Consider the following 27,886-nt stretch of genomic DNA (forward strand, 5'->3'; position numbering starts at 1 on the left):
TAACACACGTGGGAGTTACACGATGAGGAAAACAACCAGACTTCGAATACTGAACCCAAATAATCTGGCATTTACAGTTTGGTCAGCTGGGACCTCTCTTTTATACAAGGTGAAAGCACAGTTTGGAGTCACTCACCTGGATTGCCAGCACAACGCCTGACTCTCCCACTACCCCTAAGAAAACAGTACGTGGAAGCAGCAGTTATTCTAGAAACATCCCAGTGACCTTAAATACAAGCAAAAGCAGTCTGAGAGCAAAAGTCGGGAAGATAATAAATGCCGCGCTAGCAGAGTACCGTTGCGATACTCTCAAAATAGGAGATGCTTATCAAGAGTGAGGGGATGAGACAGGCCAGCCTCACAAAATCATGGGTGTTTGCTGACTTTGAACAACTGCAGCTGGCTGCCCAAGAGAGAGGGATATGAGAAGGCCCAAGGAGAACACTTTGAAATGGAAGGTGGTGCTGGTTCAGAAGAGGAGTACAATTGTGATGAAACAAAGATGGCAACTCGCAGTTGATAGAAAATCTGATGCTTAAATCTGTGTCTATTTTCAAAAACAAAAATCATGTTGGTTTCCCCATAGCTAAAATAAGAACATGCTATTTTAAGCTAGTGAACATTATCTGTATGTACTGAAAACACAGACAAAACATCCAGCAACTTTCCAACGTTGGCAAGATTATCTCGGGCCTCAGTTATCTTAACACTGTGCTAAAAAATAGCTCATGGTTAGATGAGTCCTGATCCGTGTGTCCAGCTGTCCAGCTGCAGTCTCCATCTCTGCTTCCACACAAAGGAACCATCCCTGCATTAGGCAGGTGTGCCCCCCAGCAGGGTCCTCTGCATTGCAAGGCTTTTTCTGCAGGATTTATCGGGTTGTACAGTGGAAGTGATTGCAGTGTTGGGACTTCAGGTAGAACTCAAAAACTTCCCAAGACTCCTCTTTTGCTGTTGTGTCCTCTTCCTGTCGGAGGCTAGCACCTGTAAACAGGCCACCTCAGATGAAAGAATGCTCCTTCCCACAGCCATCAGGAAGTGTGTTGAGGTCTGAAGATGTAGCTGTCAATACGTTGCTGGGTAACTTCAGCTTTGCAAGTTATCTGTGTGCTCCTCGGCAGCTCTGGTGATGATTTCTGCAGCACTGGGGGAAGTATAAAGTGGAATAGCCAACAGCAGCTGCTTGGTTATGGATCACACATACCTGGAGCAACACTGGTGGTCGTGAAATGGACATGGTCTGGAATAAGAGGAAGAAGACAAACAGCAAGGATGCACTTTGTGGGAGCTCTGCAATGACAGGACACTCACAGGAGAGTTCCCTTCCAGGTCAGAAATATGAAGCCATTGCCATCTGCAAGCTCGGCAACCTGCTCATTACCTAGAGTAGGAAGTTTCCAGATCCCAGTGCGATACCAGGCTGGCTCAGCATCTTCTGTCTCAGTCCAGAAAATCTCCTGCCAGTCTTCATCTGGCCTCTTCCTTGAGGCAGCCACATGTTCCCATGTTTCTGTTCTTGTTCCTCTCAGACTCACTGGGTTCATAAGTGCTTGGTCGTGGTTTAGCCCCAGCCAGCAACCACATAAACCTACTATGTGACAAAAGTGGTGGATATACATTATTTAGCCAGTAATGCCAGCCAGTTATCCCAAGCTGGTACAGAATTGGCATAGGTCAATTCAGTATGTGTAAGCTAAAGACAATAGACAAACACTTCATGAACAGACAAGCCTTCAGCTCTTACCAGATTAAGTAAGTGGTTCATTTAGCTAGCAGGTAATTCTTTAATGAAAACAGTAGGAGCGCAGCCAGAACATGTTTCTAAAGGTCAAAAAGAAGAATATATTTGGAGGCTGCTACCATGAAGTAACAACCTGGATTTGCCCCAGGATTAATGAACGTGTTGCTGCTGCAGTCTCGGGCGATGGAGCAGCTCAGGCAAGCAGCTCCCTGGTGTTGGGTTTGTTCCCTTACGCTTGCAAAGACACCTCAGCGCTGCCCTGGTGCTTGTCCAAGTACTGAAACTAGCTACTACATTTGCAGATTAATCCCTGAGCAAGGGATTCTGTAAATATGAGGCAGCCCTATAAAAACAGACTGACAGAAGAAGAAAGGAGGGGAGGTGCTTGGCAGAAAAACAAAAGAATTTTAACGGTTGAAAATATATCACATGGGATGGCGATGGCACAGAAGGAGACAGTGCAGATAGTGATCGCTTGTCTGAGCTACTAAGGTCCTTTCTCCAGTGCAGTTAATGGGTAGCCAGGTGACAATGCCACAGCTATCAGCCGACCTAGTTACTGCAGGGTTTCCATTCCCAGCACTCACAGCCAATACAATCTTACTTCAACTTTTGCAACTATTAATGCTTTGTTTAAAGCTTCAGCAGCTTGGAATCAAGTCATCACTGCTGAATCTCAGCTTTCACTTAAAAAGATAAACTCAATATGAAGCTTCTCACCACCAGAGAAAAGCCTGATAAGATGAATTCCCTAAGGTCACAAGTCACGACAATAAACAAAGAGAACCTAACCCAAGATAGGGTTAAAAAAGTATGATTTTAAAAGCACATCTCATATTTTTGAGGGGTCTCCTTCAGTTTCTGATTGTATTCCTGGAGGAGTGCTTGGTGGAAGGATGGGACTGGCTTTAAAAAAGAAAGTATTTGTTACCAAAAGTTAGAACAAAATGCAGCAGGAACACATTTACATCAGCTGGGAAAGAAAAAAGCCAAAGTGCTGCATAGACTACACAAAATGAAGAAAAACCCATTATGAGGAGGTAAGACAAAGCAGAAGGGATATTTTTTTGCTTTCCTTCCTCCTGATCATCCTATCCTGTACAAGAACCCTCTAAATCTGGCACCCTCTGAATGCCACTTTCACCTCCCTCTTCTAAGCCAAGCTTCCCTTAACACTGCGAGTTCAGCTATACAAACTGGAGACAAAAGAGGAAACCAAACACACAATAAAAACATGAGGATGGGCCAAATGAGGATTCCTAGAAGTAAGTATCACAAAGGCAAGGTCAGTTAGCACTCAAGCTACCGAGGTTAGAGGTTAGTCCTGCATTCCTCCCAGGGGGAGAGAGAAGGGGTGTGATTTTCTAACTCCTAAACGAGGCAGGAGATTTACTGTGTTACTTTCAATAGGTTGTGTGACTTACTATGTCAGTCAGCTTGGGTCAGCTTCTCATCTAGTCGAGGTCCAAGTAGATCCAATTCGGTCCTAGGTGAAAGTGAAAGGTTCAGCCCTGTGCTCTGTGTGCTCCGGTTGTGCTGGAGGGTCACTCCCAGCGTTCGCCGGCAGCATCCCCACCTCCAGGTGCTCAGCCCACAGTCCCACCACCATCCATGTTTATCTTGGGGACTGCAAGTTAGATGTAGTTGTGACTCAAGCTACCTCCAGCAGTGGGGATGGTGGGGATGAGCACGCATACACTGCTCCCTAGGCTCTCTCCTTTAGCTTCCACTATTAGCCAGAGCTGGTGGCATGACACTGGCTCCGTGGACGCATGAGGGACATCACTGTGCCCAGCAGTGTGGCCTGAAGACCATCAGCTTCAAGATCTTTGATGCTGCTCCATGTCCTGGAGACAGTTACACCGATTTAGCCTTAAAGAAAAGCTGTCCGATGTTTGTCAGCTAACGTATCATGAGGGACAGAACCAGCCACCTGGCGGGCTTTCTGAATATGCAAGCATATTATTAAAAAACAAGACCAAAACCAAAACCCAAAACCAAACCCAGATCTTTGTTTAATAATCACATACCTGGAAAAAGAAATTTTAAATAATACCCTCTTCCTCTTAGCAGCCCAGTCTGACAGGATTGACTCGATAGCCATATGGTGCACCTATCGCTACAACCAGCAGATCTGGATAATGGCAAAGGGCTGGTTTGAGGGTGGGAAGCAGGCCTTCCCTGTCACTTGTAATCTTCTCACATCCAGAGGCATCTTAAGTCCTTTCTAAACACGTTGATACTGCCTGAAATTCACCGAAAAAACCCACCCTTTGTTTGTGTTAACAGGATGAGAAAGTGCAAGGCTTCCTGTTATGTGTGTGTGACAGCTACAGATAAGCAGAGACCTCTGGACAGGAAATCCGCCCAACTTCTGCAGTGTGACTCGTCTGAAGCTTAGGAGCTCTTTTTAGATTGAAGCACCAACAGAATGAGACGGTGCTGGCCAGAAAATGGGGGACACGCTGGAGAAGAGCTCTGAGGAGCCCGAGATCTCTTTGGACAATGAGTGTTCAATGAAAATGGGGGACCTGGTGGAAGTCTCCAGCAGCGAAAAGGTCAAGTTTGATGATACAGGACTCTCTCTGGTGCTCCAGAATGGCCTGGAGAACCTTCGGCTTGAAAATTCCCTTACTGATGTCATCCTGTGCGTGGACAGCAGGGAATTCTCCTGTCACCGAGTGGTCCTTGCTGCAGCAAGCAATTATTTCAGGTAAGGCACATAAGAAACGAAACGAAGAAACGTACTTTGCTTCTTAGCCTTGAACTATAGATCTCAAGGAGTGTAAACTGGGTGCTAAACTCTGCCAATTTGCAGTGAGTCTGTAATTCCTGACACCTTTCAGCTCTTTTTTTAAAGCTGGAGACTTAAATAAGGCAGGTGCCAAGTTGTGGATTTGCTGGAGCTCTGATACCAGCACTTAGCAAGTCCGCTGAAGGCATGCAAAGAAACAGAGAATGGTTGTCAGACAAGTGGATGAGAAAATTTTGTTTTAACCAAGTATCTGCTGCCTCTTGTATTGTGCCTTTGGGATTCGGGCAAAGAGGAATACTCACGCAGATCGTGCGGTATTTTTATTGAGATAGGAGTGGGTTTGTGGAACTTGATCATTTTTCTCATTACTGTTCTGTGGTAAAAATATATGTATTGCATAGAATTGTTGAGGAGGAAAGAGAAGGAATTTTCCATCTTTCCTAAGGTTACCAAAAATCAATTGCAATGGGAAATATCTGCTTTAAAGCAATTTTACCATTTCACCCCCTCCATCTAGTCCTTTCGAATTTTTCATTCTTTCAGTATGACAACAGATAGTCTATCTGAGACTACTGGCCGGCAAGAACAAATTTTAGATGCACAGAGGAACTCGGTATCAGTTTTAACACAGATTTTCCGTTATCGTTTAGACAATCACATTTGCATGGCTGGCATTTTCTTTTCTTTCTTTTTTTTTTTTTACTGCTAAAGTGGTCAGATGACTGAATAGCTGCAGAGGAAACATGAGAAAAAAGAACCTGTGACGACTTGTGACATGAGCAGAAAGCTAATTTTAATGGAGTCTAGTAAGCTTTGCTGGCAGTGCCTGGAAAAACGGTTCTGCTTTCATCATCTTGTAATAGGTTGTGTCTGTGAATATATGGAGATAGTTATTATTTCTACAGATAGGCTATATAGATCACACATGTGAAAATGTAGAACTAAAAGCAGAGACGCCTAAATATTTCTTGGGAGCATCGTGTGCAGGAATGACAGAAGAGGCACAAATTAAGATAAGAACTACCATAATGTTACTTTGAAACCCAGCCGTTCTTCTTCTGCCTTGAGGAAAAGTGCTGCAATCGGAAGGGACCTCAACAGTTAAAAAAAGGCAAGACAGTTTTCTGGTAACTCCTGTTGTCCGGTTTTCCACTGAGCCCTGAGCTGCAGACTGCCCCTGGGAAGGAAGGGGGGTACCTGGCCGGAGGTCATCTCATCCCAAGGCAACTGCATGTGTGTGGGGTCTGCGACCTTGGGTGCTTGTGTTTGGCCTGGCTTCCCACGGACTTGAGATTTATTATGTCATGCTGACTGTCTGTCTGACAGTGCCTCCTGTCACGACTCTTTGGGTTAGTTTCAACTTTGGCAGAGGGTGGAAATCTCAAAACTGAACTTCCCACAAATTTGACGGAAATCAGTAGCTTGGCAGAGGAGAAATGCCGGGTCTGGGACCCCTTGGTGCTCAGCTGGGTCACCAGCGCTGCGTCCTGGCCAGCCAACACACGCAGCACCCAGAGCCAGCCAAAGCTCCTGCTGCCCCTGCTCGGCCGGACACAAGCAGCCAGCACAGAGCTGAGAGTCCTGAGAGGGACAGGGAAATGTGTGAGAGGGACAGCGAGAGAGAATGGAGGGCTTGGGAAGGGGAAGCTGAGGTTACCGTGAAGAGGGAAAGGAGAACACAAGTCTGCAGGGAACTGAGCTTCACTAACTCTGCTACTCACAAGGCGGTTTGTTTCATTTTGCCGTAATTCACTATAAGCTGCATGAGCCCAAAGAAGGAAGACATTCTTAAATCCCACTATTCCTGTGAGTACTTTCCGTGCTGTTGCAGGGCTTCTAACACCCGTGCACAGGAGCACAGCAAAGGGACCCTGTGAGTCATGGGCTTCATCGCCCTGCAACAGCATGTTGCACAACCCCCTTCCTGAGCGCCGGGCGCCATCATGCAATCTGTAGCAGCTGACTTCAACACGGTTAAACAAAGTTAACAACTTCTAATCCTTCCTTCAGCACTGCCTGAGAGTAGATAGACTGGTAGTTCAGACACGTCTTGCACCTACACACATAAAAGCATTAACTCTCCACTTAACCCGGGTGAAGGTAACAAAGCAGAGAAGAGAAATACCAGCTGACCAAGGTGGACCAGTAGTTCTTTTACGCCTGTACTGCCCAAGGTAGTGGGAGAATGGGACTGGGAGAGGTTGAAGCAATATTTTCCAGAGCATCCTCAAACTCCAGCATGGTTGTTTGAAGTCAGGTTCACAATTCCAAGCACAGGCACTCCAGTGTGGGTGGGTGCCTAAAAAGTGCCTCACAGACTGCAACCCTACATTTATTTCATTGAGATTTCTCCCTGTTTTTTTCTGAATTTACCCATTTTTAGGTATCTAAATTTGGCCCTGGGCTCCTCACTTCAGATGTGCATTTCTTAGAGTAAATGTTGGGTCAAAGGCTTAGTTTAGAATTACACAGGGACAGGAACCAGGGAAACAGACAATTAAATTGGTAGCCACATCTGAAGGATTTGAAGCCCCAGAGAAAATAATCACACACCTCTCTGGGTAAGTACACGCAGACTCAGAGGTTCATAAGCAGCATTTTAATCCCCAGCAGAGAATCTCATCCTGATCAGTCCTGAGTGGTCTCAGGGTCTTCCCTCCAGTTGGCACACAGGGTAGGAATGAGGTCCACTCCATCTGAGCAGAAGGAAGGCCACTACAGGAGTCAGCTCTCCTGGATAGTACAGTCCTATTCATGCTGTCACCTTCTAGAGAGGAGTACTGGTGGGAAAGCATGGTGCTTTAGATGTGTGATTTCTGCAGGTTGCAGCCATGCTACATAGAATCATAGAATCACAGAATGGTTTGGGTTGGAAGGGACCTTAAAGATCCTCTAGTTCCAACCCCCTGCCCTGGGCAGGGACACCTCCCACTAGACCAGGCTGCTCAAAGCCCCATCCAGTCTGGCCTTGAACACTTCCAGGGATGGGGCAGCCACAGCTTCTCTGGGGAACCTGTTCCAGTGCCTCACCACACTCACAGGAAAGAATTTCTTCCTAATATCTAATCTAAATCTCCCCTCTTTCAGTTTGAAACCATTACCCCTCGTCCTATCACTACACTCCCTGATAAAGAGTCCCTCCCCATCCTTCCTGTAGGCCCTCTTCAGGTACTGGAAGGCTGTTCTAAGGTCTCCCTGGAGATTTCCCTTCTCCAGGCTGAACAACGCCAACTCCCTCAGCCTGTCCTCATAGCGGAGGTGCTCCAGCCCTCTGCTCATCATGAATGTGTACCCTATGACATTGGGAGTGGATGTCAGCTCTAACGCAATTTCACACATTAGGAGAGAGATAGATGAAAGCACTTTGAGAATATCCCTGTGCAAAGCCTCCACGAGAATCCCAAGGCTGGTTTCTGTGCAGCCTTGCAATGGTGTAATGCTGGGTATCTCCAACTGACCTCCATCAAACCCTCCGGCTTTGAGGGACGGAAGTGAGAGCTCTCACCTCCCCGACAGGGATGGTTAAATACAAGACTGGAGTCACCAGTTTAAGAGATAAAAGGAACAAGAGCAGACAACACCTGCATCCTACAACGGCCTATTTCTCATTCAGATGCAGCGTTCCGCACCTAGCAATCCCGTGCAATTGAAATGTCTGTTTTGTACAAACCTCCCTCTCTGCATTGAAACCCCATTCCCAGGGAGAAGTGGGTACTGAGGGCTGTTGTTTTCAAATGGCCACCTGCCAGCATGCCCCAGACATACAACATTCGACACTGCCAAAAGGGAGAGACGCTAAGGAGAAGCCCGCTCTTGCGCTCGCTGAAGTTAAGGAGCATTTTGTCATAATGCCTTTCAAATACTCTGATTTCAGTGGCAGCAGAAACTGGACCATGGAGCAGAGCAGTGAATCAAAAATGTCTAACGAACTGAGACGGATGAAGGGAAAATGAGAATTTTGGCTGAACATTTTTTCCTGACAAATAACTTCTCTGCCCAAGTTTCCTGCTCAAAAGTTAGGTCTCTTTATCAAAAAGGCAGTTTTATACACTGAGATAACTAATACCAGCTCTCTCTTGCTATAAAACCTCTGCTGAGGCAAGGAACAGGTAGCTCTTAGAGCAATGAGCAGCTGGTATCTTCCATCCATTTGTCATTCACCATGCCTAACTGCTTTGCAATAAAACTGTTAACATCTTGGTTCCAGTAAGATGTGTCAACCAGACAGCTTTATTCTGGCACCGCTTTTACAAGAAAAGCATGGCCTAAGACTTTGTACCTCTAGCCACTTCCCAGGTTGCACTGTCCCGTCAACATTGTACATGACTAATAAAGAAGGGTTTGGTATGCAGGGTAAAGAGCACTTCTAATTACACTTTAGATCTGCACATGTTTTTCACCAATGCAGTTACAAGTGGACTCACATACTTCTAATCTGTTGAGCGAGATTCCAAATGATGTGAAATCTCACCCTCTGGATGCAGTGAACAAGACAGGACGGATCAAACTTCTAAAGAAAAGCAAAAGCATTGGAAGAAATACTTAAAACTATGAATTGAAAATGCAGATGAAGATGCATGTGTTTGCCTTGCAGCTATCATAATGCAAAGTGGATTTAAATAGCTCTTAGAGAAATTTCTGATTTATATCCCACATGAAATATCTGACTAGTGCCAAAAGTGTGTGTGGCAGTCGCCTTTCAAATGCAGTATTATCCACCAAAGAAGAGGTGGTATCAACGTGCATGAAAACACTGCGTTTTCTGGTTTCCAATTCATGATTATTCAAGTACTTCTCTAGCCAAGAGGTACCAACTCTACAATCCTACCAGAAGCTCCCAAAATTTAGCAGAGGAAAAGACAGCCTCTATATTAGAAGCAAATCCGTAAGCCATTCCCTCCTGGCCCATCCCTGGTATTAATGGGGTCAAAGATATGTTGGGAAGCTTAGAGATGAGGCTATCAGACATGTGGATCTGGTCTGGCCCTCAGGGTTCAGTCTAAGCAGCATTCTGCAGCTCTAAAGCGGGTTATTGACCTTGCCAAGGGTGATAAAGTATGCGTGCTAAGTGTTAACGAAGTATGGAGAATGCCAGTGTCTTGGAGGTTTGGGCTTAATGAGCTGAGCCTATACTAGAAACAGAAAGAGTGAGAGTCTGGCTAGCAGGTGAGATACCACAACTACTCTGCAGCATCAGCTGAGACACAGAGGAACTCTCCAGGCTCAGAGAAGGTCCCAGCTGCCTTTTGCTGCCATGGACCTCCAGGTCTACCGCAGAGTCCAGTGCTGGGGTATCCATCACGTGTGTATGCCTATCAAACTCATGGGTAAAGAGGCATGAAAGCAATAAAAGGATTTTCCTTGTTACTTTGCTATAGGACTAATTGCATAAAACATGAAGCAATCCAAGTATTCTGTGTTGAAATCTATATAACCAAATGTTTTCAGAATGTCTCATCCTGGCTGGGATGCAGTAAAAGATAAATGTCTTTCTTTTCAGGGCCATGTTCTGCAATGATTTAAGAGAGAAATATGAAGAGAAGATCATACTTAAAGGAGTTGATGCAGAAACCATGAATATACTCTTGGACTACACCTACACCAGCAAGATGCTCATCACAAAGCAAAATGTACAGAAAGTCTTGGAAGCCGCCAGCCTTTTTCAGGTACAGATAATCCAGATGCACTGATCCAGACTTGCTCTGGCAAGACCATGTCTTACCCTGGTTAACACACTGCAAACTTGTCTGATTTTGTGGGTTCTGGAAGCACTTTGCTTCACTTACAGTGTGATAAAAATTGTCAGTTGCAGCCGCGTACTGGAATGCTGCTGTGCTGGGTGCTGTGCAAACAAAGAGCCAGGCTCTGCCTCCAAGAGCTGGTCCCACGTGCTGCCTGCCAGGTAGCAGCGTTGTGTTGCTGGGTTAGTGCTCCCCAAGGATCAGGTTAGGCGGTGGAGACCAGTCATCCTCCAGCCCAAAAGAGGTAATGGGCAGTGGATGGTATGGCCGGCCAGAGAATCATAGAATGGTTTAGGTTGGAAGGGACCTTAAAGACCATCTAGCTCCAATCCCCTGCCCTGGGCAGGGACACCTCCCACTAGACCAGGCTGCTCAAAGCCCCATCCAGCCTGGCCTGGAACACCTCCAGGGATGGGGCATCCACAACTTCTCTGGGCAACCTGTTCCAGCGTCTCACCACCCTCATAGTGAAAAATTTCTTCCTGGTATCTAATCTGAATCTACCCTCTTCCAGTTTAAAACCGTTACCCCTCGTCCTATGACTACATGCCCTTTTAAAAAGTGCCTCTCCAGCTTTCTTGTAGGCCCCCTTCAGATACTGGTAGGATGCTATGAGGCCTCCGCAGGGCCTTCTCAGGAAGCTAACTTCATCTCTCCCTCTCAATTGCCTTAAGATGGAGGCTCACGAGGCAGAGTTAGCATCCTCCTTTGTAGGACTCTTGATGTTTTAGTCATGACCTGGGACTTGTGGGAAGTCAGACTTGAGCAGCGTTACTCAGCCTTTGGTCCATGAGGTATTCACGTGCCCTGTAAATCACCTGTGAGGTCTACCAAATTGCAGTCTCTGGTACCACGCTGCAAATTGCTAACAAATTGCAACCAGCATAACCTGACAAGTGCCAATGTGTGTATGTGTGTCCAGTCTTTTCATTAAGGAAGGCGAGAAACACCTGACTCCATAATCATCGTGGTTCATTATGAACTTCAGATTCTTGAATCTTACACGGGAGCTTTTGCTCTGAAATGAACCTGTGGCCTTTGGGGTGATGGGAGCTGGTACTTGCTGTGGGGAGAGAAGGGAAAGTTATCACAAAGTGCTCCCCCAGGTAACCCAGGAAAGGTCGTCTAGCTTTAATGTTGCCTGCGGCTGGAGTGCAGTAACTTACTGACATTTTCAGCACACCAATATGGCAAACTGGTAGCACTCAAAGGGTACATTTGGTTCATTTTCAGGACACTTTTCTGTGATCACTCTATTTTCTCTTGAACCTTTTTTCTTTAGGATCATTCCTTGTTCTTTTTTATTTTTTTTCTGAAACCATCAAAAGCATAAACTTACGGTTTTTCCTTTCTCTTCCCTATTTTTCATTAAATTTAAGATTAAATTTGATCACCAAGGCCGGTGCTGTAAAAAAACTATCAAACACTGTTAAAGTAATGATATAATTGTGAGGGTGCCATAAGCAAAAATAGTGTATTGGTGTATTGATGAAATAGTAAACTACAAAAACCTAGCAAACCAGGAATGTTCTACTAAAAGCAGTGATTCCAAGTCTTACTGCAATGGTCTTGGATACTATCAAGATTTATAAGGCCTTAAAGCCTCACATTATACAAGGGTGAGGTTTTTGGCTGAAAATGTGTTTTGTGTAAAAAAGATTTAGTAACTACTAGCGTTCTGCCAGCTTGTCTCTGCTATTTATGCCGAAGAACAGAAGCGCTTGAAAGAGTCAAATGTTTCATTTCAGTATATCAACAGCTGAAAAGATTAATTCTGCAATTTATTGTAACATTTTTGCTTGGGAAATTCTTTCCTTTCCAATTAATGACATGTGAGAAAACCAAATTCCAAGTGGAGCTTTTATATCTGATAAGCAACAATTTTTGGCAGGGCCTCTTTTCAATTTCTCAGACTTGACAAAGAACCAAAAAAGAAGTAACTTGCACAGTTCTAGATATTCCAATATAGATACTCCACTTGTCTCTAGAAACTATTTTTGAAGAAGTTTTACCTAATTCTGCCTTCCCTCAGGCCCTTCCAGTGCGTTTTGACCAAATGGAGCCAAGACTGAGAGCAGGGAGAGAGGGAAGGCTATTCGGAGAGAGCAGAAGTCCCCGCCGCAGTGTGCTTTGAGCAGAGCTTCCCTCCTGGGGGGAAGCAGGTGAAGGGTTTGGAACAGGGAGCTGCTGAACAGCTAAGCCTCACCCTGAAGTGACCCGCACAAAATTTTTTCCACAATTGCAACATGAGTTCAATAGCCGCCTCCTCTGCTTGGGCTGGCGGCTGCCCAGCCACCGTGCTCACAAGGCTGGTGCCCACCCTGGATCCAGCCCAGCAGCCTCTGCCGCCCGCACTGCCCGCGGAGCAGCTCATCCTTTCATCTCTCGGGAGGGCCAAGATCTCAGCTGCTTCTCAGGGCTGTGGCAGAGCGCTCTGCTTCCCCCATAGTAACTCAACAACAACAACCTTCAGACCTGTTTATCCCCCTCCTGCCCCGCAGGAACCGCTGTATCACCCCACTCCCTCGGCGTGGCTTGGGTGAGGGGCCACGTCAGCTGCTTTGGTGGGAGCAAAGAGTTTATGGGAGGGAAGCAAGCCCCTGAGCAGATGTAAAAGGAACAGTGCTGTCATGAAGGGCTGTGATGACCACTGCCATGGCAATGCCAGCTGCAGTGGGAACAGGGGAGCAGGCCCCCGAGCTGCCTCACTCTAAGCAGAGCAGGGCTCTTGTGCCCAGGGCGCAGCTGAAGCACCACCAGCCCGATGGCCTGACTCACTCCCAAAGCACCTCTCATCTGTACGTTAATCTGCTTTTCATGAACAAGACACTATAAGGAAAATCCTTTGCCAATTATCTGAAGACCATCCTGTAGCCACTTAGCAGTGAGTGGCCAGGGTGGCTGTCACAGGACAGCGCTAGTTACGCCACAGCCACCGCACAGTGACAGTCAAGAAGGCATGATTTGCTAACGAAGGGCTTCTGGGCAGCTCCGGGTCCAAGATGGGTCTGCAGGCTCAGAAAGCCACCAGCTCCCCGGAGAGCCTCCCTGCAAGGGTCACTGTGCCCCTTCACCACCCAGCCGGCTCCCCCCGTGGGGCTCCTGTGGGACGCAGGTGTTATTGCTGAGCTGGGACATGCTGCCCCTGCAGCCACAGGCGGAGTGGGTGGCCGAGGGCACCGCAGCTGCGGCGTGCAGGATCTGCCCCCGAAGTGTGCTGCATACAGAGAGGGATCATGAACAAGAGCCCTTTCAACAACCATTCCCTTCCTTTTCTGGGGCTTATAGCAGGAGGCAGGGCTGCTGGCACTGCTTACACTGGACAGTTGAATCAAAGCTGGGACAAGCAAGGGCTTCAATGGGGAGAATAAATTTTATTATTCCGAGAGAAGGCCAAGTGGAGGCCAAGTAAGAACACGGGATGTCTCTAGCAAGTAAGAACCTGGATTCAAAGCGGTATTAGGAGAAGGACTCAGTGATTGAAGTAACTGTTCCCAGGGAACAGGGCTTTTCAAATGCCTGGGGTGGCATTAGGAGGGGTACTCACAGGATGGAAAGAAGAAAATTTAGAGCTCTGCAAGAATAATCAGAGCAGACGAAGCAGAGACTCAGGGGTGTCTTCCTCCTGGGTGCTCTCCTGAGTCACCCGCTCTCATGGGACTGGCTGAAGCACGCCCAGCAAGTTTGGGGGAGTTTTGGGGGGAGTTTTGTCTCTAAATGAAGGGAGTGGTGGGGAGACAGCGCAGCACGGAGACAAGGAGCAGCAGCCAGGGAAAGTCCTGCCTTGATATGCTCTCAAGCGGTCTGACCTCCCTGGTTAAGCCCTCGGTGGGACTGTTTCTCACACCCACCCCTCACAGTTCCGCATTCGTCTGGCCACAAACACAGCGACCCAGCGTGATTAGTGGTGCCTGCGTGGCTGTGAGACCAGCGTGCACCGCCTGGGAGAAAACCCGCTGGTGTCATCTCGTGAGTATCGCTCTTAACAAGCCATGTATAAATAATTAGAGCACTCTACAGTGGCTGGACCGTAGGCTGGTGAGAACGTTGTTTTGGGGTCTGTTCCCAGACTTGTGGATGACTTGATGACTGACCTTGGCAAATCCCAGATTTGGTTTTTTTGCGTCTCGTTACTGCCAACTTTTAAAGGGCTAATGCTTAATCTGCCTCAGGTCCGAGGACTACCCAGTGTTGGCAAAGTCCTTTCAGATCCTCAGGGAAATGCACTGGTGAGTTCAAAGTGTTAGCCTTGTGCTGGCCCGGAGAACAGGCAATGTGAGCGTGGCAGGCACCGAGGGGCCACCGAGCTCTGCCGCGGTGCCACAGCGTGCTGCTGACATATTTATATCCCAACGGCAGCAACATATTCTGAGACCTCGCATACCCTTGTTCATCAGTCAGTTGCATTTCTCTAAACTCTTGACCACATCTAAATGTAAAACAGGAACCAGGTAGTCTGTATGCAGAGTCTGCGATCGCTCAGCTCTGGTAAACAGTCTAAATGTGTCAACACGACATCGCTGGGTCTGGAAGATTCTACCCTAATTACTGAAACAAATCTACATACAACAGTGTTTAAAAATTTTTCACTTCCTCTTTACCCCTAAATTACTGTTGTGCAACTTTCCGCAGTGGGACAGAATGAGTTAAAATGGTTCGCTTGCTGACGCTGGGTGGAAAAAGGACCCGAAAAGCATGGACGGAAATGCACAGCATCAGTTCTGACCCATCTTTCCGTATTTGCACTGCTCAGGGGCAAAACCAACACGAAATACTGATGCCCCATTCATATCTGAAATCACAGAGGCGATGGAAAGCCCAGGATGAAGGACTGTAACTTATCAGTTCTATCCCAAACTGGTTCCCAATTCCTGAATAATCACCAGCAACCCAGCTCACATTGTAGTCCATGGGCAATGCTCCACAGACATCTGTGGTCCAGGATCTGCACCTGTGGGACCCTCAGGTGGTGCTTTTTGCAAAGGAAACTAATGAGAGTAGTTGTGATGCCCTATTGAATGCAAACATGGGAAGTTCTTTGATTAAGCAGACTCTGTGTGTAAAATACACATCTATGTTTTTTTGAACCTATGGTGAAGACAAGGAAAACAAAGGTCACTAAAACATCGAAAGGCCTCCCCCAGAACAGACACTTGCCAGACTACCCTGGCTGTCAGGCAACTCAGCGACTGGCTGATGGTCAGTCTCTTCCCACCACGTCCCCCAGTACAGGAGAGCATGCCCATACCCTCTAAGGAGGCTGCACTTTGGCCCAAGCCTCCCAGACCCCAGCACTCATTTTCCACCACCCTGGCACAGCCTCAGACACGTTCAGAGTTTGCATGGTGGGAGCATAAATGCAGACTGTGGAACCAGCTGGACTCCAAAACCAGACTCCCTTCTAGTTGATCTGAGCTGATATACAAGATGAAGCAGGGCAAGCACATCTGAAGCCCGGGGACCTTATCTGTGCATTGTAACTCCATGTTTGCTAGTGGTTTGAGATCTTATGGAGGTAGGGGGAATGTTAGAAACCCCTTTACCTTTGTGACAAAAATAAAATTCAAAAAGCTCCATAGCTCATCTGCAATACAGTCATTCACGTAACCACTGTGTGCGTAAATGTGCTTTTTCTGTCCACAGTTCCTTCGCATGGTAGATGCTTGTGCCAGTTTTCTCACCGAAGCCCTCCAGCCGGAGAACTGCGTTGGCATCCTGAGGCTGGCTGATGCCCACTCCCTGCAGAGCCTGAAACAACAAGTGCAGAACTACATTATCCAGAACTTCACCCAGGTCCTGAACTATGAGGAGTTCCTGGAGCTGCCAGCCGACATTCTCTGCAGCACGCTGAAGAGCGATGACCTCTACGTCACGGAAGAGGCACAGGTGTTCGAAACTGTCATGAACTGGGTTCGTTACAAAGAGTCGGAAAGGTTTCCTCTCCTGCCATATGTGCTGGAGAATGTCCGTCTGCCCCTCTTGGACCCTTGGTATTTCGTAGAGACTGTTGAAGCTGATCAACTCATTAGACAGTGTCCAGATGTTTTTCCTTTGCTCCAGGAAGCAAGAATGTACCATCTGTCAGGCAATGAGGTGAGTAAAAAAGGAAGGTATTTGCTGCTCTTTCTAAATGTCTCATGCTTCTGCTCAAAAACTCCATCGGAAGGAGCAGTACCATGAGGTAGAAAAAGGTATTTGCACTGAAGTTTCACTAATTGGTGCTACCAAAAAGTCAAGGTGGGCCTCACCAGTTATCCTCCTCATTTAGAGAGCTTAGAAACTTTTGGTAGCTTGTTTTAAAACAAAGCGTACAGCTTCCTGAATATGAACATCTGAGCTTGACCCTTCGTACACACACTTGTACAGATAAACAAAGACCCCAGGTGACTTCCCTAGTAAAAAGGCAAATGGTGTTACTCCTGACACCTCACCCTCTCAGCTAACATTTCAAGCCCAAGAAATATTTTTCCTTTCTAAGAAAGGAAGAATAATTTTCCCACTAAACTCAGTCACAATCTATAATGACTCTTTCAAATCTGAAGATGTAACATCTCAATTCATTACTTATGGGGGGAATCTTTCAGAAAGAGACAACCTCCCATGAAGAAGACGGTCTCTTCCCAGAGGAGAGGTCTGCCTATCTTCATCATTTGCAGAGGTCCCTGCACCCAAAGAGACAGGCTCATCCTGACATCCAGTCGAGTCCTGTCCTGCCTGCTCAAGGTAGGCTGTGGTAGATCTCCAGTTCTTCAATCACCTGTCCTCTTTGGACAGTTAGGCATCAGTTACGCCTCCTGGCCCAAAATGTGGGGTACAGGGGAGAGCAACCGGAGGTCAGATTTCACAACAGCAGCAAAGGTATGTGAGCAGGTGAGGAAACTTGTGTGCCTCCTCAGAGAGTCAGAGGAAGGCAGGAGGCTTCAGGAGCACGTTGTGGATCCATCGCTAATAGAGGATGTGTCACTGGCAGAGGGCAGAGACCAAGGGCTCTTTGTGCCGGTGACTGCGTAAGACAGCACACAATGACCTGGGCAATGCCGGCGAGTCTGGTGGGAACTGCTCAGGAAGCCTTGCCCCGCTCAGCAGCGCTGTCAGGTCCATGTGGGATAGATAAGGGAGTGTTGCTCGGGGTTGAACACTCATTACACTCATCTTCAAAGGGGCAGCCGTCAGAGGCAGCCCTGACAGCTATCCTCCCCGGGGCTAACGCCCAGCAATGGCAACAGATGGGTTAAAAACAGGATTCTGAAAGCTGGCAAGTTCTGGGACAGACATTTTCAAAAAATTTGCCTAATAATTTGCTAAATGTAGCGAAAATACAAGGTTTATTTACACAAGTCTGTGTAAATAATCATTTTTTTAATATAGATAAACTATGCCAATTTATAGAAACATATTAAAAGTAGTTTAGAAAGAGAAGTAAAACTGTAAGCAAGTTGCCTACTGCCACAGAATTTAACCTGTGGGTCCACAGACTGCTTCTCTGGGGCATGCAGAAGGTAACAACTGCAAGCCGATCCTCACCAGATGTAAGATTGCTGCAGAGGAGTGCAGACCTCTCCCAGCAGATTTTGAGGGTTTGCAAATTGATACAGCAGAAGCAGAGGAACAACTTTATGTGCTCCCCATACCTTTTACACTGCATTTCTTCCAGTATGAAAAACTGGGGGGGATAACGAAGGTTATTCCTTCTGTCCTTCAGGATAGCACCAGTGTCCTTGGAACACTAATGCATTCATTTCCACTTCCTTGTAAGTATTTCCTCCAGGCAGAACAGAAGTTTCCAAGCACCCCCTGCATTCTTTGGTCCTGGTGAACATCTACCCGGGAAGTGACTTTTTCCAGTGTTCCCGAGACAAAGACCTGGAGAATAAACTGAGCCAAGAGGCAGTAAATCAGAGCTACCACATTTCAGAGCCTGGCACTGGCTTTAAATCTTCTGGTTTTGGCTTAAAATTAAGGCTTATAAACAAAGAAACCAATAAAAGCACCCCTCCAGTATGCTTCGATGCTTTAACATATCTCTTCAGGACAGATAATGAGAGCGTTTATTTTCTGATCGTGCTAACTGCAGCCTTGATCTCTCCAAGCTCCCCAGGGCATACACAAACCTTAGGGCCCTCCTGCCTTGCCCTCACCCTGTCAGCCCAAATAAAACCTGTCCTCTTCAGCTGCCTCACGTGCACCCAGCCGTGTCACCACTGCGCACCTTCATAGCTCTTGGTGCCACCCTGTGAATTCCCAAGAGGATCTGAAAGGATCCTAGCGGGTAGGCAAAAGCAACTAAGCCCAGTGTTGGAGAAATCCTGCGGGAGAAGGATACAGCAACCTCTACTGAATGCTTCTAGGGTGCTTTCCAGGCTTTCAACTTAGAGAGCGTTTGATAATTGGTTCAGCTGATGTAAGCCAGTTGTGATTTACAAAACAGATAATCAGAAGAAAGGTCACCAGACCTTTCTGTAACTTACAGTGCCCTGTGTACTCACTCTGTCTTGCTTGCATTTAGATTATTACAGAAAGAACCAAGCCCAGGATGCACGAGTTCCAGTCTGAGGTGTTTATGATCATAGGGGGCTGTACAAAAGATGAGAAGTTTGTAGCAGAAGTGACTTGCCTGGATCCTTTGAGGCGAAGCCGCCTGGAAGTAGCAAAATTACCAATCACAGAGCAGGAGACGGAGAATGAGAATAAAAAATGGGTGGAGTTTGCGTGCATTACGCTAAAAAACGAAGTCTACATATCGGGTAAGGAACAAGACATTGGAAGAGGGGAGCAGAGGGTTCTCACAATTATCTCCAGCTTTTATCACAAGCATGCTTGAGGCACCTTTAGTCGAATTAAGCGCTACAGCACTTCCTAATGCTTTGGCTTTGACCAGGCTGCAGAGAAGTGCTGGATGTGCAAGGACACTGCCTGGCCCTGGCAAGGGTTCCTTTTCAAACAACATTCATCTATATGCATAGCTTTTTATGTGTGCGCACTCAGCAACAGTGGTCATGGAAGGGCTTCTGAGAACAATTTACCAAACATAAAATGAAGAATATTTGCTCCAGCATCTTCTTGTAATAAGTCCATTTGCAGCTCCATATGCGTAAGCAAAGATCTGCCAGAATCTGGCTCATTTTGCAAGGGTCAGTCAAGAACGTGCAGGGAACTGTCACCACTGTTTGGCTTCTACCTGAAAACTGCACTTTCAGGAGCACTTCAACAATGCATCAGACAGGACTCCAGAAGTGCCCACTCGCTAACGGCAACATTCACTGTCGAAGCCAGATGAAACCCAATGGTCCAGACACACAACATGGGTCTGAACATACCATTTGCAGGCCCTCATCCTGAGAGATTCAGGAGGCACATATAACTTCCCCCACAAGTACAGCTGAGCTCCACAGAGGGGTTCGCTCCTGGAGTTACAGAGTTTTTACTTTGACAATCAAAAAGGTTAAACTCAAGCTCGCTAGCCAGTGCGACAGCTGGTTTTGATGGCCTGCCAAAAGCAAATTTGATGGTCTCGTTCTGCCTTCCAAAGGAAAAGTGACGGCAAGCTTGTAATCACTGCCATGTTACAGACCACGACGCAGAGCAGTGCTTCCATGGGCAGGGCACTTTTTTGTGCAAAATCATCCACCACGTTCTATCCTCACTTAAGATAGGAGAGAGCAAAGGAGGAGGGAGGACTAAAGCATGAATGCTTTGCTTAAGCATGAAGAGTGGTCCATTGCTATTTATTCAAGTATCTTCCATCGCAGTCTCTCTTTTGGGAATTCACAGATTTTTATTACCTCATTCCAATTTAAAGTTTATTAAATCTTTATCCTAGGATAAGAATTAGATTATTCCTTCCCTAGTTACAAATAAAGGAGGTTTTTTCTTTCAGCCCACCACAGGGAGTTTCTTTTTATGCTGGCAGCAGCCCCTCTGTTAAAGGTTAGCTGCAGAGGGGACCCTAAGTCAAACATCCCAAGTAGGGAACATCCCTCACACCTTCACACCCTTGAGTTGAGAGGTCTCTTTTCCATTTGCCTTTAATCTCTTAGCCGTTCCTCTTTTTCAAGGTCACAGGCTTTTGGCTTCCTCCTATTCCTGACATCTTTTCCAGTATCTCTTCTCTGGTTTTCTTTTATGCTTTACGCAGGCTACCTCCAGGCCAGGCTAACACTGCCCCTGCTATGGTGAGCTTGAGCTGCCTTTCCTCCTGCTGCTATTCTCACAGCTCCTCTTTCTTCCTTTTCTGCTTAGTTTCATATCTTTGACTCCCACCATTCCCTTTCAGCCTTTCTCCTTTTCACTGTTCCCACCCGAATAAAGGGCTGAGTGGACCAAAGTCATTAGCAGTTTCTTTCCAGCTGAACCAAATTATTAGTGTCTCAATCCTGATTAAACATCTGCCTCCTCCTGTGTGTCCTTCTACTCTTGTTTGCTTTCTTTTAGCTCCTGTGACTTGGTTCGTTTCTAACTCGACTTGTATCTTTCCTAACTTGATCTCCCCTCCCGCGTTCTCATTTCCCTCACTGTCCTGGTACTGTTTGGAGTCTTCCCTGCTCTTTTAGCATCTGAACAACAGGAAAGTCCTTTGCACAGATTATCACTACTTTTGGATCACCCTTCCCTGAACAGTATAAAGGCTTTGACTGGATGGACCGAAACACTACATTTGTAGTGTAACTAAAAATGACAATGAATTATCACTCACCGCTACATTTTTTCCTCAAATTCGAAAGAACTGTGGTCTAGAGAAAGAACAGAAACAAAATAAACCTCTAGTCCTCTCAAAAATCTCTCCCTGCCCCCTGATGTGCAGCAAATCACACACACACCCACACCCCCCCACCCCGGTCCAGCTCAGGCTCCTACCAGAGTTTCAGCCTGTGCAGGAAAGAACAAGCTCATGTGAAAGAGAAATTTCAAGGGAGGGGAAGGGGAACACCTGCAGTCTCTCAGCCCCATTGTAACCATGAATGCAGCATTCAGGCCCTTCAGCCACTTCAGCTATTTGAGTGCAAATAAAATTCAACACATACATGTGAAAAATACTGAGACAAAAGCACTACAAACGACTCTTTCTAGCATGCTAATTATCTCCTATTCAATCTGCTATTTGGCCCAGAGATGAGCTCCATCAGTCTGCAGTGATCTGGCTGCAGTACAGAATACCAATAAGGGCAGACACTTTCTCAATGGAATATGAATTATCTTTTCAGTATATTCACCAGTGAAGCAAATGTTTAATCAGGTTGCAGATGATGGAATAAACTGCTCAGTCTGTAAATGTGGTTTCAGGCTTAACTAGATCCATTCCTATTGCAGTTACACCAAAATTATACGCAAACAAAAGTGCTTGTTTAAAACACTGCTCTCTGCGTTAGCAGGAGTAAAGATTCACTTGCAAGTCAGCTCTAGAATGAGTTTGCAGGGTCCAATTCTGACCTTCAATCTAGAAATAAGAAGCAAATCCAAGTCAGCAGAGAAAGAGGGCACAAGGTGAGGTACAAAAGTGAGATCCCAGCCACATGATCCCAAGGTTGAATAGTAAAACTCCTACCATCTCATGCAGGACTTCCGCTGATAGGAGTTCACAGTCAGGTCTTTTGTTTTCCGATGTAAACCATTAGGCTAGCTGACTGGAGCTGCCCTGCACAAACTGGCAGTTCCCCAGTGCAGGCCTGTCTTTGAGGGATTTGGCGCTACCAACAGCAGCATCGTCCACTATCTTATTTAAATCACATTTGTTTATTTGTTGTTTCCCAGCATTCTGCAAAGCCGTGGTGGTGCACAAAAATCTCCTGCATATCACCGTGCTGTGTGTGGTTGGTCATTCACTCAGTGTTAAAATGAAAATGACTGTGGTCTGGTAGAGTGAGGAACAGTGATTTATCTGCTGAATATTTGGCTGTAGAAATTGTTCAGTTTCCTTCACTATTAAGTAAACTAAATGCAGACATTTCCTTCTTGTATAACAGGCCCAGGCCATTAGTGTAGGTCATGAAGAAGCTAATAAGGACCAATGATTTATTTTCTATTGTGAGAGAATATTTTTAAATTTAAACATATTGGAGTTTTGGAGTAAATACGAGCTATGCTATGCTATTTACATGCGTCATGTACACTGCAGGTGGCAAAGAAACAAAGCATGATGTCTGGAAGTACAACGCCTCCATCAACAAATGGATACAAATTGAGTATCTAAATATTGGGCGATGGAGGCATAAAATGGCTGTGTTGGGTGGCAAAGTGTATGTCATTGGAGGGTTCGATGGCATGCAAAGAATCAACAGCATGGAAGCATATGATCCCTTTCATAACTGCTGGTCAGAGGTAAGATACTATATCGCTTAACATTTTATTCATTTGGAACATTTTAATCAGAAAACATTAGGACTTTGAACCATAAAAATGAACAAGATGGGATCTAGTACAATTCTTTTAAGTATTTCTGGTCTGTATTTTTTTCTGTAGAAATGCGTATCCTTCAGAAAGTAAAACTCAGAGGATTGCCTGCCAGTCACTGCCTGTGAGACACCAAATGCCTAATTTTCCTTTTCTTAGTTGGCTTTTAAAGCGAGTAGTTCATAAATCAGTGAGTAAGAACACAGTATACCCGAACCAGAGCACAGGCTGAAAACTACTGCTCTGATACATAATATATATATATATAAAGTGTATAGCAACCTATGCATTATATACGGTCTGGGTTATACAGTTAAGTTGAAAGTGCAGGTTTCAAGGTAAACAGGATGGAAAAAAACCCAGTTCTAACTGTACTTCAAGCAATGAGAAGAGAGTATTAGGCAGCCAATTAATCCATGAAATTAATGAGATTAGGCATCATAATGGTAGATACAAACCCTAGTTTTTAGATAATACGAAGCCATGTGGAGGAATCTAACAATCACAACTGCAAGTAGAAAGATCAGTATGAACAAGTTTCTTGTGTTTTTTTCAATGTACATAAGTATGTAAAGGAGATCTGAGGCATTTCTGTACATTTCCTAGCGTTTGAATTGTTGACAATGTTATTTTAATAACACTATTTGAACAGAGCATATTTTTATTAAGAGGTTTACAGCCTTAAGAAAAAGCTGAAACATACTTCTCCCTTATCCCTAGAAAAGTCATCTTCTGAACCCTACTGATCATCTTAAAAGACCATCTAACTTAAAATTCATCAGGCTCCCGCCCCATAGGCATCAGTCTGACTTCTTGAAATCAAAATGGTTACTAATGAGTTTTTACGGTCACACAGGCTGCTCCCCTCATGGTCAATGTAAGCTCCTTTGCAGCAGCGAGCTACAAGAAGAAACTCTACGTGATCGGAGGAGGACCCAACGGAAAGCTGGCAACGGACAAGACTCAGTGCTACGACCCTGCGACCAACACGTGGAGCCTGAAAGCTGCCATGCCAGTAGAAGCTAAATGCATCAATGCTGCAAGTTTCCGTGATCACATTTATGTTGTGGGTAGGTGAAGCGTTAATGTTCCATCTTGTTTAGACACAGCAGGGCTTGTTTCTGTGTGTTAGTTTTACCCACAAACTCCAATGATCAGATGGCTTTTCCCATTGAGCTTAGTGAGGGATGGGAATCCAGCACATTCACAAACAGTAGTGAAGAGTCACCAAGTCAAACTCCCTGTTAGCATGGTAGGTATCTTGGAAAGCTGGAGTTACCCCAGAGACAACTTAAAACCATCCAAAGGTGGGTTCATAGTGGCAAGGGCATGACCGGTGTCTACATCATGTCCCCTGTCCCCTTTCCAGGGGCAGCCCACTGCACACCAGATTTATGTAGGGATATGAGTACTAGGAGCAGGTCATAGGAGCAGAGCCACTGATACCCAAAGATCCAGACCTCTTCACTAGATTGTGCTAGGGGTTAATTCCGTCAATTGCCAGAACTGGAAGCAAAGATGGAAGAAAAAGAGTTTAATGGTAGTGAGATGAACTGTGGAGGGAGGAGGGAGCCTGCACACATCTCCAGATGGTGCTGGAAAAACCAAAAGAAGGAAAGAGGAACATTTGTTTCTAAAACAGGAGCTCTGAAGAGTCGTCCCCACCAGCCCTGGCACAGAAATTTCACTTGCAGTATAATCAGTATGGTGCTGAGGGCTGGCATAGAGCCAGGATGCCACCAAATAGTAAATGCTGTTTTGAAGGGAGATTTATAATGTGCATGTGTGTGCATATATATATATGCGTGATCCTTGTAGACATGTAAATACCTTGTGCTTCGCCTCAGCACAGGGACTGATATCACCCTCTTGGTACAAGATGAGAGACAGAAAGAGAAGGCATGACTTACGGGCCAGCTGATACAACTCCCGATAAAATTTGACACGACACTCCAGTTACAATCATTCAGCATCTTTCACCAGTAAACCTATTGTTTCCCTATTTGAGAAACAAATCTAGTTCAATTGGATAGAAATCAGCCCCACCTGACTTTTAAAAGATAAAAGAGCATTTGGTTGCTGCATCCAAAGCCATCAAATTACCCAGACCGCCAAATGAATCACTGTAACTAACAATGTGTATGTTTTCAGTCTGCTGCAATTGGGAAATAAAACTTGTTTAAGTCACCTCTCAGTGACTTCATCATCCCAGAAGTACTGGATTAGTATTGCCAAAACCAATATTTATTATAACTACAATAGATAAATGCTCACTTTGCTAATGGGTAGGATCCCAGGTATTGTTGCAACTCATTCAATAAGACCACGGCTTTTGGACAAGAGGTAACGGGCACAAACTTGAGCATAGGAAGTTCCACCCAAACATGAGGAGGAATTTCTTTCCTTTGAGGGTGGCAGAGTCCTGGCACAGGCTGCCCAGAGAGGTGGTGGCATCTCCGTCTCTGGAGACATTCCAAACCCACCTGGACACGTTCCTGTAATTCCGCTCTGGGTGACCCTGCTCTGGCAGGGGGTTGGACTAGATGATCTCCAGAGGTCCCTTCCAACCCTACCGTTCTGTGATTCTGTTTCCCCAGCCCTATTCTATACAGTTTAAGATAGACCCAGTCCCTGCAAATTTCAGAATAAGAGCCATTCATCTGTTGGTACCCAGTCCCTACTGTTGGTAGGGAATATATTTCCGTAGCTTTTCTTGGGTACTGAGGTATTGACTATTTTTCAAAAGAAAAGGACCCTGCAAAATTGGAAAAGGTGCACAGGAAGTTTTAAGAATGACTGCAGATTTGGGAAACATGGAGAAACTGAAGGTCACTCTCTGTTTAGCTTACCCATAAGGAGATTATGCGTTCAGTCTGACAAACCTCTAAATGAGAAATGGGCTTTCAAAAATAGCCAGTTCCAAGCAGAGGAAGGTTTAATGGGCAGATGGGCACTGAAGTTAGTCAGTGAAGAAATCACGCACCCCTTTCTAGTAGTGACAGTGACCATATCTAGTCCTTCATGATCTAAACTCTTCTAAACAAGTTTGTATTTTGCTGAAGTTGTGTCCTTAGCTGAAGCAGCAGGTATGAGAAAGGTCTGTTGATGGCTGCGCTGTGGTCGCACAGCAGTTTGTTCTGGCCTTAAATTCCACAGCCTTATGAACAATAAGTGGCCTTCTGTGGATCTGGCTTTCAAAACAATAAAGTATCCTGTGACCTTGTTTTTTCTTAGCCTTGGGGCATAAATCATTCTTATGAATGTCAGGAATGGAGCTTTGTTGAAGTGGGGGGTTTAGTTAAAGTCTCTTACAGGAATGGCCGGTGCAAACTGATATCCATTTCCTCTCCAGGTGGGGCAATGAAAGCACTCTACTCCTACAGCCCCCAGGAAGACACGTGGTGCCTGGTGACTCAGTTCACCCATGAGAGAGCCAGTTGTGGGATTTCTCCTTGCAACAACAAGCTGTTTATCACCGGGGGCCGAGATGAAAAGAACGAAGTCATTGCGACAGTGCTGTGTTGGGACCCTGAAACTCAGAAGCTGACCGAAGAGTGTGTCCTGCCTCGGGGGGTGTCTCATCACGGGAGTGTTACCCTCAGGAAGTCTTACACGCACATCCGTAGGATTGTGCCTGGGGCAGTTTCTGTCTGACTGGAGGAGAACTGCAAAGAAACCCAATACCTCCGTGTCCCTGTGGCACAGCCTGACACGATGGTTTTTTAGCTGCAGGTAGCAATGGATGGAAATATCACCACTGGGGTCCTCTGGGGAGTATCTGTATATACGCTCAGTCCTTGCATTTCCTCTGTACAGTATATCCTTAAATTATCTTAATTCCTTCCCTCCACAGAAAAACAAAGGGACCGGCTGTAGTTTACTCCTGCGAACACAATACCTCCAATCAGGCAAAGAAATACGATGCGTAGGCGGGAAATTTACTTCCCAGCTATATATGCCCAGAAATGTGCTTGAACTGGCTCAGCCTGGTCCTGAAGTTTGTTCAGTTATTTATTGTATTAAGTTGGATTTGAAGCACCTACTAGTGAAAAAGAAAAGATGCTTTTTTGGAATGAAAGATTTGTAACTTTGATGAAATGTAATGCCATTTCCACCAAAGCTATGGATTTTTGGTTTTGTTTTGTTTTGTTTTGTTTTTTCCAGTGGTTGGCACATTAGATTAAGTTAAAAACTGGTTTGTTTGTTTGTTTGCTTGAAGACACTTTGTTAGTTTTTCTGTTCTGCGTGACCAAAAAAATCCATCTCAGTTTGCAAACTTTGCTGTCATACCCACGATAGAGACTGCATAGGCTGCAAATAGAAATGAACGCTAACCTGGTTCCACTGAACATTCATTGTAGCTGTTTTCCAATAAAGCAGACCAAAACCTAGTTTCCCTTTTGTTCTATTCTGGGATGGTTTACTGTTCTGCCTGAAAGGCTTTTTCCTGTCACTGTTGCTGTACAGCATTGGAGGACCGGTGCTCCCGACTGGCATCCCTGCCTGCATCCCCACTGGGTGGCAGTGCTCTCCCAGGATTTTTCTCGCGGGTGTTGATTTCCTGGAATGCAAACGGACAGAACAATCTGCTGGAGAGACAAACAGTTCCAGGTACCGTTCCCAGTCTGATTCCTGGGACCATCACATGCTGTACCAGAAGGGGCAAATGTTCAGCAGGCCAGGAGGGCCCGAGTCTCAAGTCCCAGCATCTGGGTCAGTTGTAGAGAAAGAAAAATAAACATTGAAGAGGTCACACCCGGGACGCTCTGGGACACTCTTGGCCAAAGGCTGGGAACATGTTCCCGTCCCTCCTCCCCTGCCTAGTTGCTGGAAAGAGCCAACTCACCATTAAATCAAGACAGAAAACGCTGTACAAAACAAATCTGTCCAAGCAGAGAACAGCGACTCCTTCCAGCCTCTCTCCCTCTCTTTAATGTCTCCTTTTGCCTTATACAGTATTAAAAATAATATTTCTCTCATGTTGGGCTGAGAAAAAGGACATGGGTTCCTGAATTTCAGTATACTAATGCCAGAGTGCTCAGCGGTACAGTGGTACAGCAGAGTCCCAGACCATACTGGCAAGTCTGCCCCAACCACACAGGCTGAGGGGGGCAGATGCAGCCCGTGATGTAGGTGCTTGCCCCCCCAGAAGGTCTCCAGAATGTCCTTCCCTCAGAAAGACAGCAAATAATCCTGTCTCTTCTGCAATAGGCCCCACGCCTTAAAACTCACTTCTGCAATTCCAGCCAATCCCCACATTTT

General features: G+C 45.9%; 1 protein-coding gene across 1 annotated transcript; it reads left to right on the top strand.

Moving 5' to 3' along the window:
* Window positions 1-4,117: 4,117 nt before the first annotated feature.
* Window positions 4,118-26,999, top strand: KLHL6 (kelch like family member 6). The gene is made up of 7 exons (XM_063339456.1): window positions 4,118-4,454; window positions 9,997-10,162; window positions 15,881-16,330; window positions 18,744-18,981; window positions 22,350-22,552; window positions 23,481-23,694; window positions 25,977-26,999. The coding sequence occupies exons 1-7, from the start codon at window positions 4,195-4,197 to the stop codon at window positions 26,276-26,278; spliced, it is 1,833 nt and encodes a 610-aa protein (XP_063195526.1). The 5' UTR covers window positions 4,118-4,194; the 3' UTR covers window positions 26,279-26,999.
* Window positions 27,000-27,886: the final 887 nt, after the last annotated feature.

This window comes from Chroicocephalus ridibundus, chromosome 6 (assembly GCF_963924245.1).
Source record: "Chroicocephalus ridibundus chromosome 6, bChrRid1.1, whole genome shotgun sequence".
Lineage (NCBI taxonomy): Eukaryota > Metazoa > Chordata > Aves > Charadriiformes > Laridae > Chroicocephalus > Chroicocephalus ridibundus.

Bases quoted from the DNA above. Each gene is read 5' to 3' on its own strand.
- KLHL6 (XM_063339456.1), top strand. From the start codon at position 4,195: ATGGGGGACACGCTGGAGAAGAGCTCTGAGGAGCCCGAGATCTCTTTG. The intron at 4,455-9,996 runs GTAAGGCACATA...CTTTCTTTTCAG, and splicing joins GCAGCAAGCAATTATTTCAG to GGCCATGTTCTGCAATGATT. The intron at 16,331-18,743 runs GTGAGTAAAAAA...GCTTGCATTTAG, and splicing joins ACCATCTGTCAGGCAATGAG to ATTATTACAGAAAGAACCAA.